Source organism: Somniosus microcephalus, unplaced genomic scaffold, assembly GCF_052327205.1.
Source record: "Somniosus microcephalus isolate GS21.2 unplaced genomic scaffold, FLI_Smic_1.0 unresolved_chr1, whole genome shotgun sequence".
Classification (NCBI taxonomy): Eukaryota; Metazoa; Chordata; class Chondrichthyes; order Squaliformes; family Somniosidae; genus Somniosus; species Somniosus microcephalus.
Window position 1 is genome coordinate 124,881,343 of NW_028225179.1, and position 16,889 is coordinate 124,898,231.

The following is a 16,889-nucleotide window of genomic DNA, read 5'->3' on the forward strand; positions in this document are numbered from 1 at the left end:
ATAAGAGGAGCAAAACAGCAGTAATTACAGAGCTACGGAAAGAAAGAAAAAAAATGGGCAAATGAGCAGGAATCAGATGTGGGGGATCAGCAAACCGCAAAAATACAATGGTTGGAACCGTTCAGTGCGGTTACTTACTCCCAATGTCCAGGAGGGAGAGGAAGGTGGCCTCGTAGCACACTTTCAGATATGTCAAATATATATCACGTCACAACAGAAAATGCAGTAACGCCCCCCACTGGAGTCACTCTCTGACACACCTACCCATCCCACTGGAGTCACTCTCTGACACACCTACCCGTCCCACTGGAGTCACTCTCTGACACACCTACCCATCCCACTGGAGTCATTCTGTCTCCCCTATATATATCTCACTGGAGTCACTCTCTGACACACCTACCTATCCCACTGGAGTCACTCTCTGACACACCTACCTATCCCACTGGAGTCACTCTCTGACACACCTACCTATCCCACTGGAGTCACTCTCTGACACACCTACCTATCCCACTGGAGTCACTCTCTGTCGCCTCTACATATCTCACTAGAGCCACTCTCTGTCTCCCCTATACATATCTCACTGGAGTCACTCTCTGTCTCCTCTACATCGCTCACTCGAGTCACTCTCTGTCTCCTCTACATATCCCACTCGAGTCACTCTCTGTCTCCTCTACGTCTCTCACTGGAGTCACTCTGGCACCTCTACATATCCCACTGGAGTCACTCTCTGTCTCCTCTACATATCCCACTCGAGTCACTCTCTGTCTCCTCTACATCTCTCACTCGAGTCACTCTCTGTCTCCTCTACATATCTCACTGGAGTCACTCTCTGTCTCCTCTACATATCTCACTCGAGTCACTCTCTGTCTCCTCTACATATCTCACGAGGGTCGCTCTCTGTCTCCTCTACATCTCTCACTGGAGTCACTCTCTGTCTCCTCTACATATCTCACTGGAGTCACTCTCTGTCTCCTCTACATATCCCACTCGAGTCACTCTCTATCTCTTCTACATCTCTCACTCGAGTCACTCTGTCTCCTCTACATATCCCACTCGAGTCACTCTCTGTCTCCTCTACATCTCTCACTCGAGTCGCTCTGTCTCCTCTACATATCCCACTGGAGTCACTCTCTGTCTCCTCTACATATCCCACTGGAGTCACTCTCTGTCTCCTCTACATCTCCCACTCGAGTCACTCTCTGTCTCCTCTACATCTCTCACTAGAGTCACTCTCTGTCTCCTCTACATATCCCACTTGAGTCACTCTCTGTCTCCTCTACATCTCTCACTCGAGTCACGCTCTGTCTCCTCTATATCTCTCACTGGAGTCACTCTCTGTCTCCTCTACATCTCTCACTGGAGTCACTCTCTGTCTCCTCTACATATCCCACTCGAGTCACTCTCTGTCTCCTCTACATCTCTCACTCGATTCACTCTCTGTCTCCTCTACATATCTCACTGGAGTCACTCTCTGTCTCCTCTACATATCCCACTCGAGTCACTCGCTGTCTCCTCTACATATCCCACTCGAGTCACTCTCTGTCTCCTCTACATCTCCCACTCGAGTCACTCTCTGTCTCCTCTACATCTCTCACTCGAGTCACTCTCTGTCTCCTCTACATCTCTCACTCGAGTCACTCTCTGTCTCCTCTACATATCTCACTCGAGTCACTCTCTGTCTCCTCTACATCTCTCACTCGAGTCACTCTCTGTCTCCTCTATATATCCCACTCGAGTCACTCTCTGTCTCCTCTACATCTCTCACTGGAGTCACTTTCTGTCTCCTCTACATCTCTCACTCGAGTCACTCTCTGTCACCTCTACATATCCCACTGGAGTCACTGTCTGTCTCCTCTACATATCCCACTGGAGTCACTCTCTGTCTCCTCTACATCTCTCACTGGAGTCACTCTCTGTCTCCTCTACATATCCCACTCGAGTCACTCTCTGTCTCCTCTACATCTCTCACTGGAGTCACTCTCTGTCTCCTCTACATATCTCACTCGAGTCACTCTCTGTCTCCTTTACATATCCCACTGGAGTCACTCTCTGTCTCCTCTACATATCCCACTGGAGTCACTCTCTGTCTCCTCTACATCTCTCACTCGAGTCACTCTCTGTCTCCCCTACATATCCCACTCGAGTCACTCTCTGTCTCCTCTTCATATCCCACTCGAGTCAATCTCTGTCTTCTCTACATCTCTCACTCGAGTCACTCTCTGTCTCCTCTACATCTCTCACTGGAGTCACTCTCTGTCTCCTCTACATCTCTCACTGGAGTCACTCTCTGTCTCCTCTACATATCTCACTCGAGTCACTCTCTGTCTCCTCTACATATTCCACTCGAGTCACTCTCTGTCAACTCTACCTATCTCACTCGAGTCACTCTCTGTCACCTCTACATATCCCACTGGAGTCACTCTCTGTCTCCTCTACATATCCCATTGGAGTCACTCTCTGTCTCCTCTACATCTCTCACTCGAGTCACTCTCTGTCTCCCCTACATATCCCACTCGAGTCACTCTCTGTCTCCTCTACATATCCCACTCGAGTCACTCTCTGTCTGCTCTACATATCCCACTCGAGTCACTCTCTGTCTCCTCTACATATCTCACTCGAGTCACTCTCTGTCTCCTCTACATCTCTCACTCGAGTCACTCTCTGTCTCCTCTACATCTCCCACTCGAGTCACTCTCTGTCTCCTCTACATCTCTCACTCGAGTCACTCTCTGTCTCCTCTACATCTCTCACTCGAGTCACTCTCTGTCTCCTCTACATATCTCACTCGAGTCACTCTCTGTCTCCTCTACATCTCTCACTCGAGTCACTCTCTGTCTCCTCTATATATCCCACTCGAGTCACTCTCTGTCTCCTCTACATCTCTCACTGGAGTCACTCTCTGTCTCCTCTGCATCTCTCACTCGAGTCACTCTCTGTCACCTCTACATATCCCACTGGAGTCACTCTCTGTCTCCTCTACATATCCCACTCGAGTCACTCTCTGTCTCCTCTACATCTCTCACTGGAGTCACTCTCTGTCTCCTCTACATATCCCACTCGAGTCACTCTCTGTCTCCTCTACATCTCTCACTGGAGTCACTCTCTGTCTCCTCTACATATCTCACTTGAGTCACTCTCTGTCTCCTCTACATATCCCACTGGAATCACTCTCTGTCTCCTCTACATCTCTCACTGGAGTCACTCTCTGTCACCTCTACATATCTCACGCGAGTCACTCTCTGTCTCCTCTACATCTCTCACTCGAGTCACTCTCTGTCTCCTCTACATATCCCACTTGAGTCACTCTCTGTCTCCTCTACATCTCTCACTGGAGTCACTCTCTGTCTCCTCTACATATCCCACTCGAGTCACTCTCTGTCTCCTCTACATATCTCACTGGAGTCACTCTCTGTCTCCTCTACATATCTCACTCGAGTCACTCTCCGTCTCCTCTACATCTCTCACTGGAGTCACTCTCTGTCTCCTCTACATATCCCACTCGAGTCACTCTCTGCCTCCTCTACATCTCTCACTCGAGTCACTCTGTCTCCTCTACATATCCCACTCGAGTCACTCTCTGTCACCTCTATATATCCCACTGGAGTCACTCTCTGTCTGCTCTACATCTCTCACTCGAGTCACTCTCTGTCTCCTCTACATCTCTCACTCGAGTCACTCTCTGTCTCCTCTACATCTCTCACTCGAGTCACTCTGTCTCCTCTACATATCCCACTCGAGTCACTCTCTGTCACCTCTATATATCCCACTGGAGTCACTCTGTCTCCTCTACATATCCCACTGGAGTCACTCTGTCTCCCCTACATATCCCACTAGAGTCACTCACTGTCTTCCCCTACATATCCCACTAGGGTCACTCTGTGTCTCCCCTACATATCCCATTAGGGTCACTCAGGGTCACCCCTACATCTACACTGAGATTATTCAGGGTCTCCCCTGTGTTGTATTCGGGCCAGATCTGCCATTGATGCCACCACAATACCTCGCCCTGCGGTGCACTGAGCAACTGAGCCAACAGGGTAATCTGGTGTTATAAAAGGCGAGTTTTAATGGATGAAAAATCTATGTGGATCCCCAATATGTGCCTCCCCCGCCTCTCCACCCACCCCACCATCTCGGCATCACCAGAGCAGAAAATCTACCCCAGCAATGTTTTTGACCTTGGTGGTTCGCTGCGAGCTAAGTGACAGTGAGCGGGGCCTTACCTGGGAGGCAGGCGCACTGGTACATCGCGCCAGCCTTCGGAATGCACGTCCCTCCGTTCTGGCAGGAGGATGGGAAGCAAGAGCTGGACGGGACCTCACAGTTGGGGCCCGTATAGGCAGGCGGGCACGAGCACCTGTAGGAGCCAGGCTCGTTGACGCAGGTCGCTCCATTCCAACAGGGCCCACCGCCGCCGGAGCCGCACTCGTCCACGTCGATCTCGCACACCTGGCCCTCGAACCCCCGGCCGCACTGGCAGGTGAAGTGCCCCTTGGTGCTGGTGCACTTCCCGCCATTGGTGCAGGGGTTGGCGGTGCATAGGTCCGCCTGCTGGCAGTGTCGCCCTGAAAGGTAGAAGAAAGCATCAGTGGTATTGGTCCTATTTGTAACATTCACTCCCTCCACCACCGGCGTACCATGGCTGCAGTGTGTACCATCTACAAGATGCACTGCAGCAACTCGCCAAGGCTTCTTCAGCAGCACCTCCCAAACCCGCGACCTCTACCACCTAGAAGAACAAGGGCAGCAGACGCATGGGAACGCCACCACCTCCAAGTTCTCCTCCAAGTCACACACCATCCTGACTTGGACATATATCGCCGTGACATCAAAATCCTCGGCCACAAAAGGTCCGTCTAAACTGCCGGGAATGTTTTAACCCTCGCTGCACCTGGTGAGAGGACCTCCCGCAGGTGACAGCGCGCCATTTGCCGAAAGCAGTCGCCGCCTTTCCGACTTCGTAGCCCCGGTCGCATCGCGCGTGCTCGTCGACGGGATACTGACCCCGCCTGGCATGATGGCGACACGCGTGATGCAGCTGGCCCCATGACACAGAAAGGCTCACTGCGGAAAGGGTCGGTCAGCCCCAGTAGAAATAAACAACAACTTGTATTTATATAGCAGGCCTTTAACATAGTAAAATGTTCCCAAGGCGCTTCACAGGTGCGTAATCGGACAAAACTTGACTCCGAGCCACATAAGGAGATATTAGGACAGGTGACCAAAAGCTTGGTCAAATTGGTAGGTTTTAAGGAGCGTCTTAAAGGAGGAGAGAGAGGTGGAGAGGCGGAGAGGTTTAGGAATTAGGGAGGGGATTCTAGAGCTTAGGTAGCTGAAGGTACGGCCTCCAATGGTAAAGCAATTAAAATCAGGGATGCTCAAGAGGCCAGACTTAGAGGAGCGCAGAGATCTCGGCGGCGGCGGGGTGGGGGCAGTTGTGGGGCTTGAGGAGGTTCCAGAGATGGGGAGGGGCGAGGCCATAGAGGGATTTGAACACGAGGATGAGAATTTTAAAATCGAGGGTCGCAGCTTTCGACGGCTGGCAACAATTTAGAGAACAAAGTGAAATAAACAACATGTGGAAATGTTTGAGGGGCCGCAGCTATGAGCAGGGCTCCAGAGAAGGCCAGGAAACACCGGGCCCAGTCTCCCAGCACAATACCAGGGATTCTTGTTCCCCACCACTCACGCACTTTAAGGTTGTCAAGCTCTTGGAGTGGGTGCAGAAGAGATTTACTAGAATTATACCAGGCATGAGGGAATTCAGTTGTGTGGAGAGACTGGAGAGAAGCTGGGAGCATTCTCCATGGAGCAGAGAAGGTTAAGGGGACATTTAATAGAGGTGTTCAAAATCATGAAGGGTTTGGATTGAGTAAATAAGGAGAAACTGTCCGCTGGCAGGAGGGTCGATAACCTAAGGATGAGAGGGCTGTCCTATGATGAGAGAATGTGTAGAATGAGCCTATACTCTCTGGAGGAGATCTCATTGAAACATACAAGATTCTGAAGGGGATTGACAGGGTAGATGCTGAGAGATTGTTTCCCCTGGCTGGAGTGTCTAGAACTAGGGGGCATAGTCTCAGGGTAAGGGGTCGGCCATTTAAGACTGAGATGAGGAGGAATTTCTTCACTCAGAGGATTGTGAATCTTTGGAATTCTCTGCCCCAGAGGGCTGTGAATGCTGAGTTGTTGAGTATATTCAAGGTTGAGATCGATAGATTTTTGGACTCTAGGGGAATCAAGGGATATGGAGAACGGGCAGGAAAGTGGAGTTGAGGTTGGTGGTCAGCCCTGATCTAATTGAATGGCGGAGCAGGCTCGAGGGACCGTATGGTCGACTCCTGCACTTATTTCTTATGTTCTTAACACAGATTTTAGATAATTAGCAAAAGAACCAGAGGGAAGATGAGGAGAATGCGTTTTTACGCAGCGAGTTGTTGTGATCCGGAACGCGCTTCCTGAAAGGGCGGTGGAAGCAGATTCAATAGTAACTTTCAAAAGGGAATTGGATGCATAATTGAAAAGAAAAAATTTGCAGCGCTAAGGGGGAAGAGCAGGGGAGTGGGACTAATCGAATAGCTCGTTCAAAGAGCCGGCACAGGCACGATGGGCCGAATGGCCTCCTTCTGTGCTGTATGATTCTATAACGATTCATTTTCTCCCCCTCCTTTCATGGAGGTGCTGATTCAGTGCAGGGGTTTAGCTCCAGAGGTGCTGTCTGTCCCCCAGCACCTTGATCAAATGGCCAGCGTCCGCCGCACCAAGCTAATCGCCCGTTAAAGCATCACAAATTCTGATTCAGCCCTCACACCATGTCCACATACTTCAATTTCCCCGTCAGGGGCCACTGGAGAACAACTGGGAGCAGGGCCACCGCTTACCTGTCCAGCCGTGCAGACACCTGCATCTGTAGTTGTTGCTGGAGACCAGCTCGCACTTCCCTCCATTTAGGCAGGGATTTTTCAGGCAGGCACTGTTCAGAAACGCCTCACACCACCTGCCCATGTGGCCTGGCGAACATAAGCAGGAGGACGCGACGGAGCCATTCTGGATAACGGTTTCACAAGTGGCGCCGTGTAAACATCGGGCGCTGGAGCAGGGGTCCAAGTACTGGCACTGGTCACCAACATAGGGCGGCAGACAACTGGAAAGGAAGCAAGATCGCAATCAAAAAAAGGCCGAAGTCAGACAAGTGCGATTGTGACTGAGAGTGGGGATAACACAGGGGACACAGCACCGTCAGCAGCAGAGGATGTCAGCCGTGGGTCAGTGGGGGGCATGAGGATTCAGGAGTCATGGGCTCGCGTCCCACGCCAGAGACGTCAGCACGTAATCTAGGCTGACACTCCCAGTGCAGTACTGAGGGAGCGCTGCACTGTCAGAGGTGGCGTCTTTTGGGTGAGACGTTAAACAGAGGCCCCATCTGCACTCGCAGGTGAATTTAAAAGATGCCATGGCATTATTTCGAGGAAGAGCAGGTGGAGTTATCCCTGGTGTCCTGGCCAATAATTATCCCTCAACATTATACGGTATTACAGGATAATGAGACTGACAGAGTATTAAACATAGAAACATAGAAGATAGGAGCAGGAGTAGGCCATTCGGCTCCTCGAGCCTGCTCCGCCATTCAATGAGATCATGGCTGATCATCTAAATTCAGTACTCTGTCCCTGCTTTCTCCCCATATCCCTTGATCCCATTAGCCTTAAGAAATATATCCAACTCCTTCTTGAATATATTTAATGAATTGGCCTCAACTGCCTTCTGTGGTAGAGAATTCCACAGGTTCACCACTGTCTGGGTGAAGAAATTCCTCCTCATCTCAGTCCTAAATGGCTTACCCCTTATCTTTAGACTGTGACCCCTGGTTCTGGACTCCCCGACCATCGGGAACATCCTTCCTGCATCAAGTATGTCTAGTCCTGTTAGAATTTTATAAGTTTCAATGAGATCCCCTCTCATTCTTCCAAACTCCAGCGAGTATAAGCCCAATCGACCCAATCTCTCCTCATACGTCATTCCTGCCATCCCAGGTATCAGTCTGGTGAATCTTCGCTGCACTCCCTCCATGGCAAGAACATCCTTCCTCAGCTAAGGTGACAAAAACTGCACACAATAATCAAGGTGTGATCTCACCAAGGCCCTGTACAACTGCAGCAAGACATCCTTGTTCCTGTACTCAAATCCTCTCGCTATGAAGGCCAACATACCATTTGCTTTCTTAACTGCCTACTGCACCTGCATGCTTACCTTCAGCAACTGGTGCACAAGGACACCCAGGTCTCATTGCACTTCCCCTTCTCCCAATCTATTGCCATTCAGATAATAATCTGCCTTCCTGTTTTTGCCACCAAAGTGGATAACCTCGCATATATCCACATTATACTGCATCTGCCATGCATCTGCTCAATCACCCAACCTGTCCAAATCATACTGGAGTTTCTCGGCATCCTCCTCACAGCACACACGCCCACCCAGCTTTGTGTCGTCTACAAACTTGGAGATATTACATCTAGTTCCCTCGTCTAGATCATTAATATATATTGTGAATAGCTGGGATCCTAGCACCGATCCCTGCGGTACCCCACTAGTCACTGCCTGCCACTTGGAAAAAGAGCCGTTTATTCCAACTTTTTGCTTCCTGTCTGCCAGCCAGTTCTCTATCCAAGTCAGTACCTTGCCCCCAATCCCATGTGCTTTAACTTTACACGCTAATCTCTTATGCGTGACCTTATCGAAAGCCTTCTGAAAGTCCAAATACACCACATCCACTGGTTCTCTCTTATCTATTCTACCAGTTACATCCTCAAAAAATTCCAGTAGATTAATCAAGCACGATTTACCTTTTGTAAATCCATGTTGACTTTGTCCGATCCTGTCACTGTTTTCCAAGTGCTCTGCTATTATATCTTTTATAATAGACTCTAGCATTTTCACCACTACCGATGTCAGGCTTACCGGTCTATAATTCCCCGTTATCTCTCTACCACCTTTTTTGAATAGTGGGGTAACATTTAGCTACCCTCCAATCCATGGGAACTGTTCCAGAATCTATAGAATTTTGAAAGATGACCAGCAATACATCTACTATTTCTAGGGCCACTTCCTTAAGTGCCCTAGGATGTAGATTATCAGGCCCTGGGGATTTATCGGCCTTCAATCCCATCAATTTCCTTAACACCATTTCCCTACAAATACTGATTTCATTCAGTTTCTCCCTCTCATTAGACCCTATGTTCCCCGACATCTCTGGGAGGTTATTTGTGTCCTCTTTTGTGAAGACAGAACCAAAGTATGTATTTAATTGGTCTGCCATTTCTTTGTTCCCCATGATAAATTCCCCTGATTCTGACTGCAAGGGACCTCCGCTTGATTTCACCAATCTTTTTCTCATCACATATCTATGGAAGTTTTTAGTCAGTTTTTATGTTCCCTGCAAGTTTACTCTCATACGCTATTTTCCCCCTCTTAATTAATCCCTTTGTCCTCCTTTACTGAATCCTGAACTGCTCCCAATCCTCAGGTTTGCTGCTTTTTCTGGCCAATTTATATGTCCTCTCCTTGGATCTTATGCTATCCCTAATTTCCCTTGTTAGCCACGGTTGAGTCACCTTTTTTGTTTTATTTTTATGCCAAACAGGGATGAACAAATTCTGTAGTTCATCCATGCGATCATTAAATGATTGCCATTGCCTATCCACCGTCAACCCTTTAAGTAACATTCACCAATCCATCCTACCCAACTCGCGCCTATTACAGGACACTGAGACTGACAGAGAGTATTACAGGACACAGAGCACTAAGACTGGCAGAGGGTATTACAGGACACAGAGCACTAAGACTGGCAGAGGGTATTACAGGACACAGAGCACTAAGACTGGCAGAGGGTATTACAGGACACAGAGCACTAAGACTGGCAGAGAGTATTACAGGACACAGAGCACTAAGACTGGCAGAGGGTATTACAGGACACACATCACTTTGATTAATCGAGCGTGCAGACCTGGCTCTCAGATGTTACGTATTTATGAGCTGCCCATTAACACTGGAACCAATTTCAAAGGAAATGTCGGTTGCAGTGATTTATGTCACACAGCCAGCCAGGACTGATCAACAACCGAGATAAGGAACTGTTGGAATTGAGTACTGGAGCAGTGCCACTGGCAATCCCCTTCACAACACATGGCGTGGAAACAGTCAGAGGCAGGGAGCAGAAACCTTACCCTTCTCTCTCGTCCTCTCCTGACTGTGCTGACCCATTACCGCAGCACATTGCACAACACCAGACCCCACTCCCCTCCATTCCTCCAGCTTTTTGCCTAAGTGACCATTCTTGTTGGAGCCTTGTCGTCTATTCAACAATGGTCGGCATCACAGTGAGTTGGTGTGATCTGGAATGCACCGAAAGGGTGGTGGAAGCAGGTTCAATAGTAACTTTCAAAAAGGGAATTGGATTGAAGTGGAAACATTTGCAGGACTACGGGGAAAGAGCAGGGGAGAGTGGGACTGATTGGATGGCTCTTTCAAAGAGCCGGCACAGTCAGGATGGGCCGAATGGCTGACGATTCTGTGAGTCTGTTGGAAAGTGCTAGTGCTGACATTGGGTGGGGGAAGGGCTGGACTGGGTGAACTGTGCTCTCTCAGGTGGGTATAAAGGATCCCACGGCACTATTTCGAAGAAGAGCAGGGAGAGTTCTCTCCGGAGTCCTGGGGCTAATTTTTATCCCTCAAATCAACATCAATGAAATAAATGATCTGGTCATGATCACATGGCTGTTTGTGGGAGCTTGCTGTGTGTAGATTCGCTGCCGTGTTTCCCACATTACAACAGCGACTCCACTTCAAAAAGTACTTCATTGGCTGTAAAGCGCTTTGGGACGTCCTGAGGTTGTGAAAGGCGCTGTGTAAACGAGTTACCCGTGCCGCTGAGACTCCCTCTTCAAGAGATGTCTTTGTGAAGTTTCCCTTTTACGCCCGGTTACTTGTTTAGAATGGAGCCTTGCCTGAGGGCTGAGCGGAGACACAACACGGGGCCACCAGTCAAAACATAATAATCAAAGGCTTCCCATATTCACTGGGTCAATACGTTGAAAGCTTATATCGTGTCATCTAAAGTTCTCAAAAGAGCTTCACACAACGAGGCACCTTTGGAAGTGCAGCTATTGTTGTTGTGCAGTCGATCGCTGCTGCCAGTTCTGAAAAACGATATTTTTCTTTCACTCGGTGAAGGTAGGGAGTTGAGGGAGTGGGGGGGGGGGTGGGGGGGTGGGAAGAGAGGTGGAGCTGACGGGGCGGGGGGAGAGCAAAGCGTTTCCCATTCATCTTCCCTCATTGGTCAGCAGCCATTTGCTGCTTGACAACAACAACTACTTGTATTTATAAAGCGCCTTTAACATTGTAAAACGTCACAAAGCGCTGCACAGGAGCGTTATAAGACAAAAAATTTGACACCGAGCCACGTAAGGAGAAATTAGGGCAGGTGACCAAAAGCTTGGTCAAAGAGGTAGGTTTTAAGGAGAGTCTTAAAGGAGGAAAGGGAGGTAGTGAGGCGGAGAGGTTTAGGTAGGGAATTCCAGAGCTTAGGGCCTGGGCAATAGAAGGCACGGCCACCAAAGGTTGAGCGATTATAATCAAGGATGCTCAAGAGGGCAGAATTAGAGGAGCGCAGATGTCTCGGGGGGCTGTGGGGCTGAAGATTACAGAGATAGGGAGGGGCGAGGCCATGGAAAGATTTGAAAACACGGATGAGAATTTTGAAATCAAGGTGCTGCTTAACCGGGAGCCAATGTAGGACAGCGAGCACAGGGGTGATGGGCGAACGGGACTTGGTGCGAGTTAGGACACGGGCAGGCGAGTTTTAGATGACCTCAAGTTTACGTAGGGTAGAATGTGGGAGAGCAGCCAGGAGTGCGTTGGAATAGTCAAGTCTAGAGGTAAGAAAGGCATGGATAAGGGTTTCAGCAGTGGCCATGGGCGAAAGCATCAAAGCCTGACTTAGGCCTCATTGCATGACAAGCAGTCCATTTTCAGTTCTTTGTGACATTTCGATAAGCTGAAAACCTGGCCTACAGAGCTGGCCGGTCTTTAGTCAAAATTATTTCATTCCCCCGCCCCCCCCAATTTGTTGCCAATGGACAATGGCAATGGGGGAGGAAAAGAGAAAGGGGAAAAAAAGGCAAGTAAAATTTTTTAAAACTAACGCAAAAGGAAGTAAAGGTTAAAATCGGCCCTTCAGTGTCTCAGCAAAGGGCCGATGGAGGGTTATTGGTGGTTACTAAAGCCTTGGCACCTGCGTTCTCTGGGCTTAGGTTAGTGCGAGGCAGGGGAAGCTCTGGGTGCGATCCTGTGCAGTTTGCTTTGGCGATTCGTTAACACAGTAATGAATGGGTTTCCCCTCATGTCAGACAACCAGCTGACCAAAGAAAAGAGCCGGGTTTGGCCTGCTGTCCTTCCAGAGCCCCACCCCACCCGCACCAGAAACACCGGCAGGTCTACTTTACCTACAGTCAGGGGAAAAAGCGCCTGCAGCAAACTGGCAGAAAATCGAGACCAGCACAGCTCGATTCTCACACTTACTCAACACCGAGCCACATAAAGGAGATATTAGGTACAGGTGGCCAAAAGCTTGGTTAAAGAGGTAGGGGTAAGGAGCATCTTGAAAGAAGAGAGAGAAGCTCTCTGTGGTGTAGCGGGGACTGTTTGTAAACCAGGGCCCTTAAATATATCATTTAACTGTAGTGTAATTGGTGGGATTGATTTGATTTAATTTATTTTGAATTAATTAAAGGGTAAGTCATGACAGGAAAGCCCGGCCTCGTGGTATGCTCCTCCTGCGCTATGTGGGAACTCAGGGACACTTCCTGTGTCCCTGACAACCATGTGTGCAGGAAGTGTATCCAGCTGCAGCTACTGGCAGACTGCATTGCGGCGCTGGAGCTATGATTGGATATATACAGAACCATTCGCGATGCTGAAGACGTCGTGGATATCACGTTTAAGCAGTTGGTCACACTGCAGGCAAAGGTTGCACAGGCAGAAAGGGAATCGGTGACCAACAGGCAGAGTAGTAGGCGCAGGCAGGGAGTGTAGAGGTCCCCTGTGGCCATCCCCCTCTCAAACAGATATACCACTTTGGATAATGATGGGGGGGGTGGCTTACCAGGGGAAGGCAGCAGAAGCCAACTTCCTGGCACCAGGGGTGGTTCTGCTACACAGGACGGGAGGAAAAAGTGTGGGATAGCTATAAGTGATAGGGGATTCTATTGCAAGGGGAATAGATAGGCGTTTCTGCGTCCGCAAACGAGACACCAGGATGGTGTGTTGCCTCCCTGGTGCAAGGGTCAAGGATGTCTCAGAGTGGCTGCAGAACATTTTGGAAAGGGAGGGTGAACAGCCAGTTGTCGTGATGCATATAGGTACCAACGATATAGGTAAAAACCAGGATGAGATCCTAAAAGCGGAATATAGGGAGTTAGGAGGTAAATTAAAAAAATAGGACCTCAAAAGGTAGTAATCTCAGGATTGCTACCAGTGCCACGTGCTAGTCAGAGTAGAAATAGAAGGATATTTCAGATGAATACGTGGCTAGAGGAATGGTGCAAGGGGGAGGGATTCAAATTCCTGGGACATTGGAACCGGTTCTGGGGGAGGTGGGACCAGTACAAAACGGACGGTTTGCACCTGGGCAGGGCCGGGACCGATGTCCTAGGGGGAGTGTTTGCTAGTGCTCTGGGGGAGGGTTTAAACTAAAATGGCAGGGGGTTGGGAACCTGAGCGGGGAGGCAGAGGAAAGGGAAACAAGGATAAAAGCAAAAGACAGGAAGGAGAAAAACAAAAGTGGCAGACAGAGAAATCAAGGGTTTAAGTCAAACATGGCCACAGTAAATAATAATTCTAAAAGATCTAAGAGCGTTAAAAAAACAAGCCTGAAGGCTTTGTGTCTTAATGCGAGGAGCATTCATAATAAGGTGGATGAATTAGCTGCGCAAACAGAGGTAAACGAATATGATATGATTGGGATTACGGAAACATGGCTCCAGGGTGACCAAGGCTGGGAACTCAACATCCAGGGGTATTCAATATTCAGGAAAGATAGGCAAAAAGGAAAAGGAGGTGGGGTAGCATTGCTGGTTAAAGAGGGGATTAACACAATTGTAAGGAAGGATATTAGCTCTGATGATGTGGAATCTGTATGGGTAGAACTGAGAAATACCAAGGGGCAGAAAATGTTAGTGGGAGTGGTATATAGACCTCCAAACAGTAATGCGGAGGTCGGGGATGGCATTAAAAGGGAAATTAGAGAAGCGTGCAATAAGGGCACAGCAGTTATCATGGGTGACTTTAATCTACATATAGATTGGGCTAACCAAATTAGTAACAATACTGTGGAGGAGGAATTCCTGGAGTGTATACGGGATGGTTTCCTGGACCAATATGTCGAGGAACCAACTAGAGATCAGGCCATCTTAGACTGGGTATTATGTAATGAGAAAGGATTAATTAGCAAACTTGTTGTGCGAGGCCCCTTGGGTCGGAGCGATCATAATATGGTAGAATTCTTCATTAAGACGGAGAGTGAAGTAGCTGACTCAGAGGCTAGGGTCCTGAATTTAAATAAAGGAAACTACGATGGTATGAGGCGCGAGTTGGGTAGGATTGATTGGGGAATGTCACTCAAAGGGTTGACGGTTGATAAGCAATGGCAAACATTCAAAGATCGCATGGATGAACTACAGAATTTGTTCATCCCAGTTTGGCATAAAAATAAAACAAAAGAGGTGACTCAACCATGGCTAACAAGGGAAATTAGAAATAGCATAAGATCCAAGGAGAAGACATATAAATTGGCCAGAAAAAGCAGTAAACCTGAGGATTGGGAGCAGTTTAGGATTCAACAAAGGAGGACAAAGGGATTAATAAGAGGGGGGAAATAGAGTATGAGAGTAAGCTTGCAGGCAACATAAAAACTGACTGTAAAAGCTTCTATAGATATGTGAAGAGAAAAAGATTGGTGAAGTCAAGCGTAGGTCCCTTGCAGTCAGAATCAGGGGAATTTATAATGGGGAACAAAGAAATGGCTGACCAATTAAATACATACTTTGGTTCTGTCTTCACAAAGGAAGGACACAAATAACCTCCCAGAGATGTCAGGGAACATAGGGTCTAATGAAAGGGAGGAACTGAAAGAAATCAGTATTTGTAGGGAAATGGTGTTAGAGAAATTGACGGGATTGAAGGTCGATAAATCCCCAGGGCCTGATAATCTACATCCTAGGGTACTTAAGGAAGTGGCCCTAGAAATAGTGGATGCATTGCTGGTCATCTTCCAAAATTCAATAGACTCTGGAACAGTACCCATGGATTGGTGGGTAGCTAATGTAACCCCACTGTTCATAAAAGGTGGTAGAGAGAAAACGGGGAATTACAGACCGGTAAGCCTGACATCGGTAGTGGGGAAAATGCTAGAGTCCATTATAAAAGATGTAATAGTAGAGCACTTGGAAAACAGTGACCGGATCGGACAAAGTCAACATGGATTTACAAAAGGTAAATCGTGTTTGACTAATCTACTGGAATTTTTTGAGGATGTAACTGGTAAAATAGATAAGGGAGAACCAGTGGGTGTGGTGTATTTGGACTTTCAAAAGGCTTTCGATAAGGTCCCGCATAAGAGATTAGCGTGTAAAGCTAAGGCACATGGGATTGGGGGCAAGGTATTGACTTGGATAGAGAACTGGTTGGCAGACAGAAAGCAAAGAGTTGGAATAAACGGCTCTTTTTCCGAGTGGCAGGCAGTGGCTAGTGGGGTACCGTAGGGATTGGTCCTTGCACCCCAGCTTTTCACAATATATATTAATGATCTGGACAAGGGAACTAGATGTAATATCTCCAAGTTTCAGATGACACAAAGCTGGGTGGGCGTGTGTGCTGTGAGGAGGATGCCGAGAAACTCCAGTATGATTTGGACAGGTTGGGTGATTGGGCAGAAGCATGGCAGATGCAATATAACGTGGATAAATGTGAGGTTATCCACTTTGGTGTCAAAAACAAGAAGGCAGATTATCATCTAAATGGCAATAGGTTAGGAGAAGGGGCAGTGCAACGAGACCTGGGCCTCCTTATGCACCAGTCGCTGAAGGTAAGCTTGCAGGTGCAGCAGGCGGTTAAGAAGGCAAATGGTATGTTGGCCTTCATAGCAAGAGGATTTCAGTACAGGAACAAGGATATCTTGCTGCAGTTGTACAGGGCCTTGGTGAGACCACATCTTGAGTATTGTGTGCAGTTTTGGTCACCTTATCTGAGGAAGGATGTTCTTGCCATGGAAGGAGTGCAGCGAAGATTCACCAGGCTGATACCTGGGATGGCAGGAATGGCGTATGAGGAGAGATTGGGTCGATTGGACTTGTACTCGCTGGAGTTTAGAAGAATGAGAGGGGATCTCATTGAAACTTATAAAATTCTAACAGGACTAAGACTAGATGCAGGAAGGATGTTCCCGATGGTCGGGGAGTCCAGAACCAGGGGTCACAGTCTAAGGATAAGTGATAAGCCATTTAGGACAGAGATGGGGAGGAATTTCTTCACCCAGAGTGGTGAACCTGTGGCATTCTCTGCCACAGAAGGCAGTAGAGGCCAATTCATTAAATATATTCAAGAAGGAGTTGGATATATTTCTTAAGGCTAAAGGGATCAAGGGATATGGGGAGAAAGCAGGGACAGGGTACTGAATTTGGATGATCAGCCATGATCACATTGAATGGCGGAGCAGGCTCGAGGGGCAGAATGGCCTACTCCTGCTCCTATCTTCTATGTTTCTATGTAAGTGGAGAGGTTTAGGGTTGGAATTCCAGAGCTTGGGGCCGAGATGGCTGAAGGCAGTGCCGCCAATG

At 48.4% G+C, this 16,889-nt stretch overlaps 1 protein-coding gene across 1 annotated transcript in view; it reads right to left on the reverse strand.

The window, feature by feature from the left end:
* The window catches only part of LOC147095804 (uncharacterized), a 206,004-nt gene that overhangs the window by 145,653 nt on the left and 43,462 nt on the right, over window positions 1-16,889 (reverse strand). The window contains exons 3-4 of the mRNA XM_085973720.1: window positions 6,882-7,144; window positions 4,224-4,565 (exon numbers count right to left, since the gene is read on the reverse strand). Coding sequence (XP_085829846.1) covers window positions 4,224-4,565; window positions 6,882-7,144 — 605 coding nt within the window. The remainder of the gene's footprint in view (window positions 1-4,223; window positions 4,566-6,881; window positions 7,145-16,889) is intronic.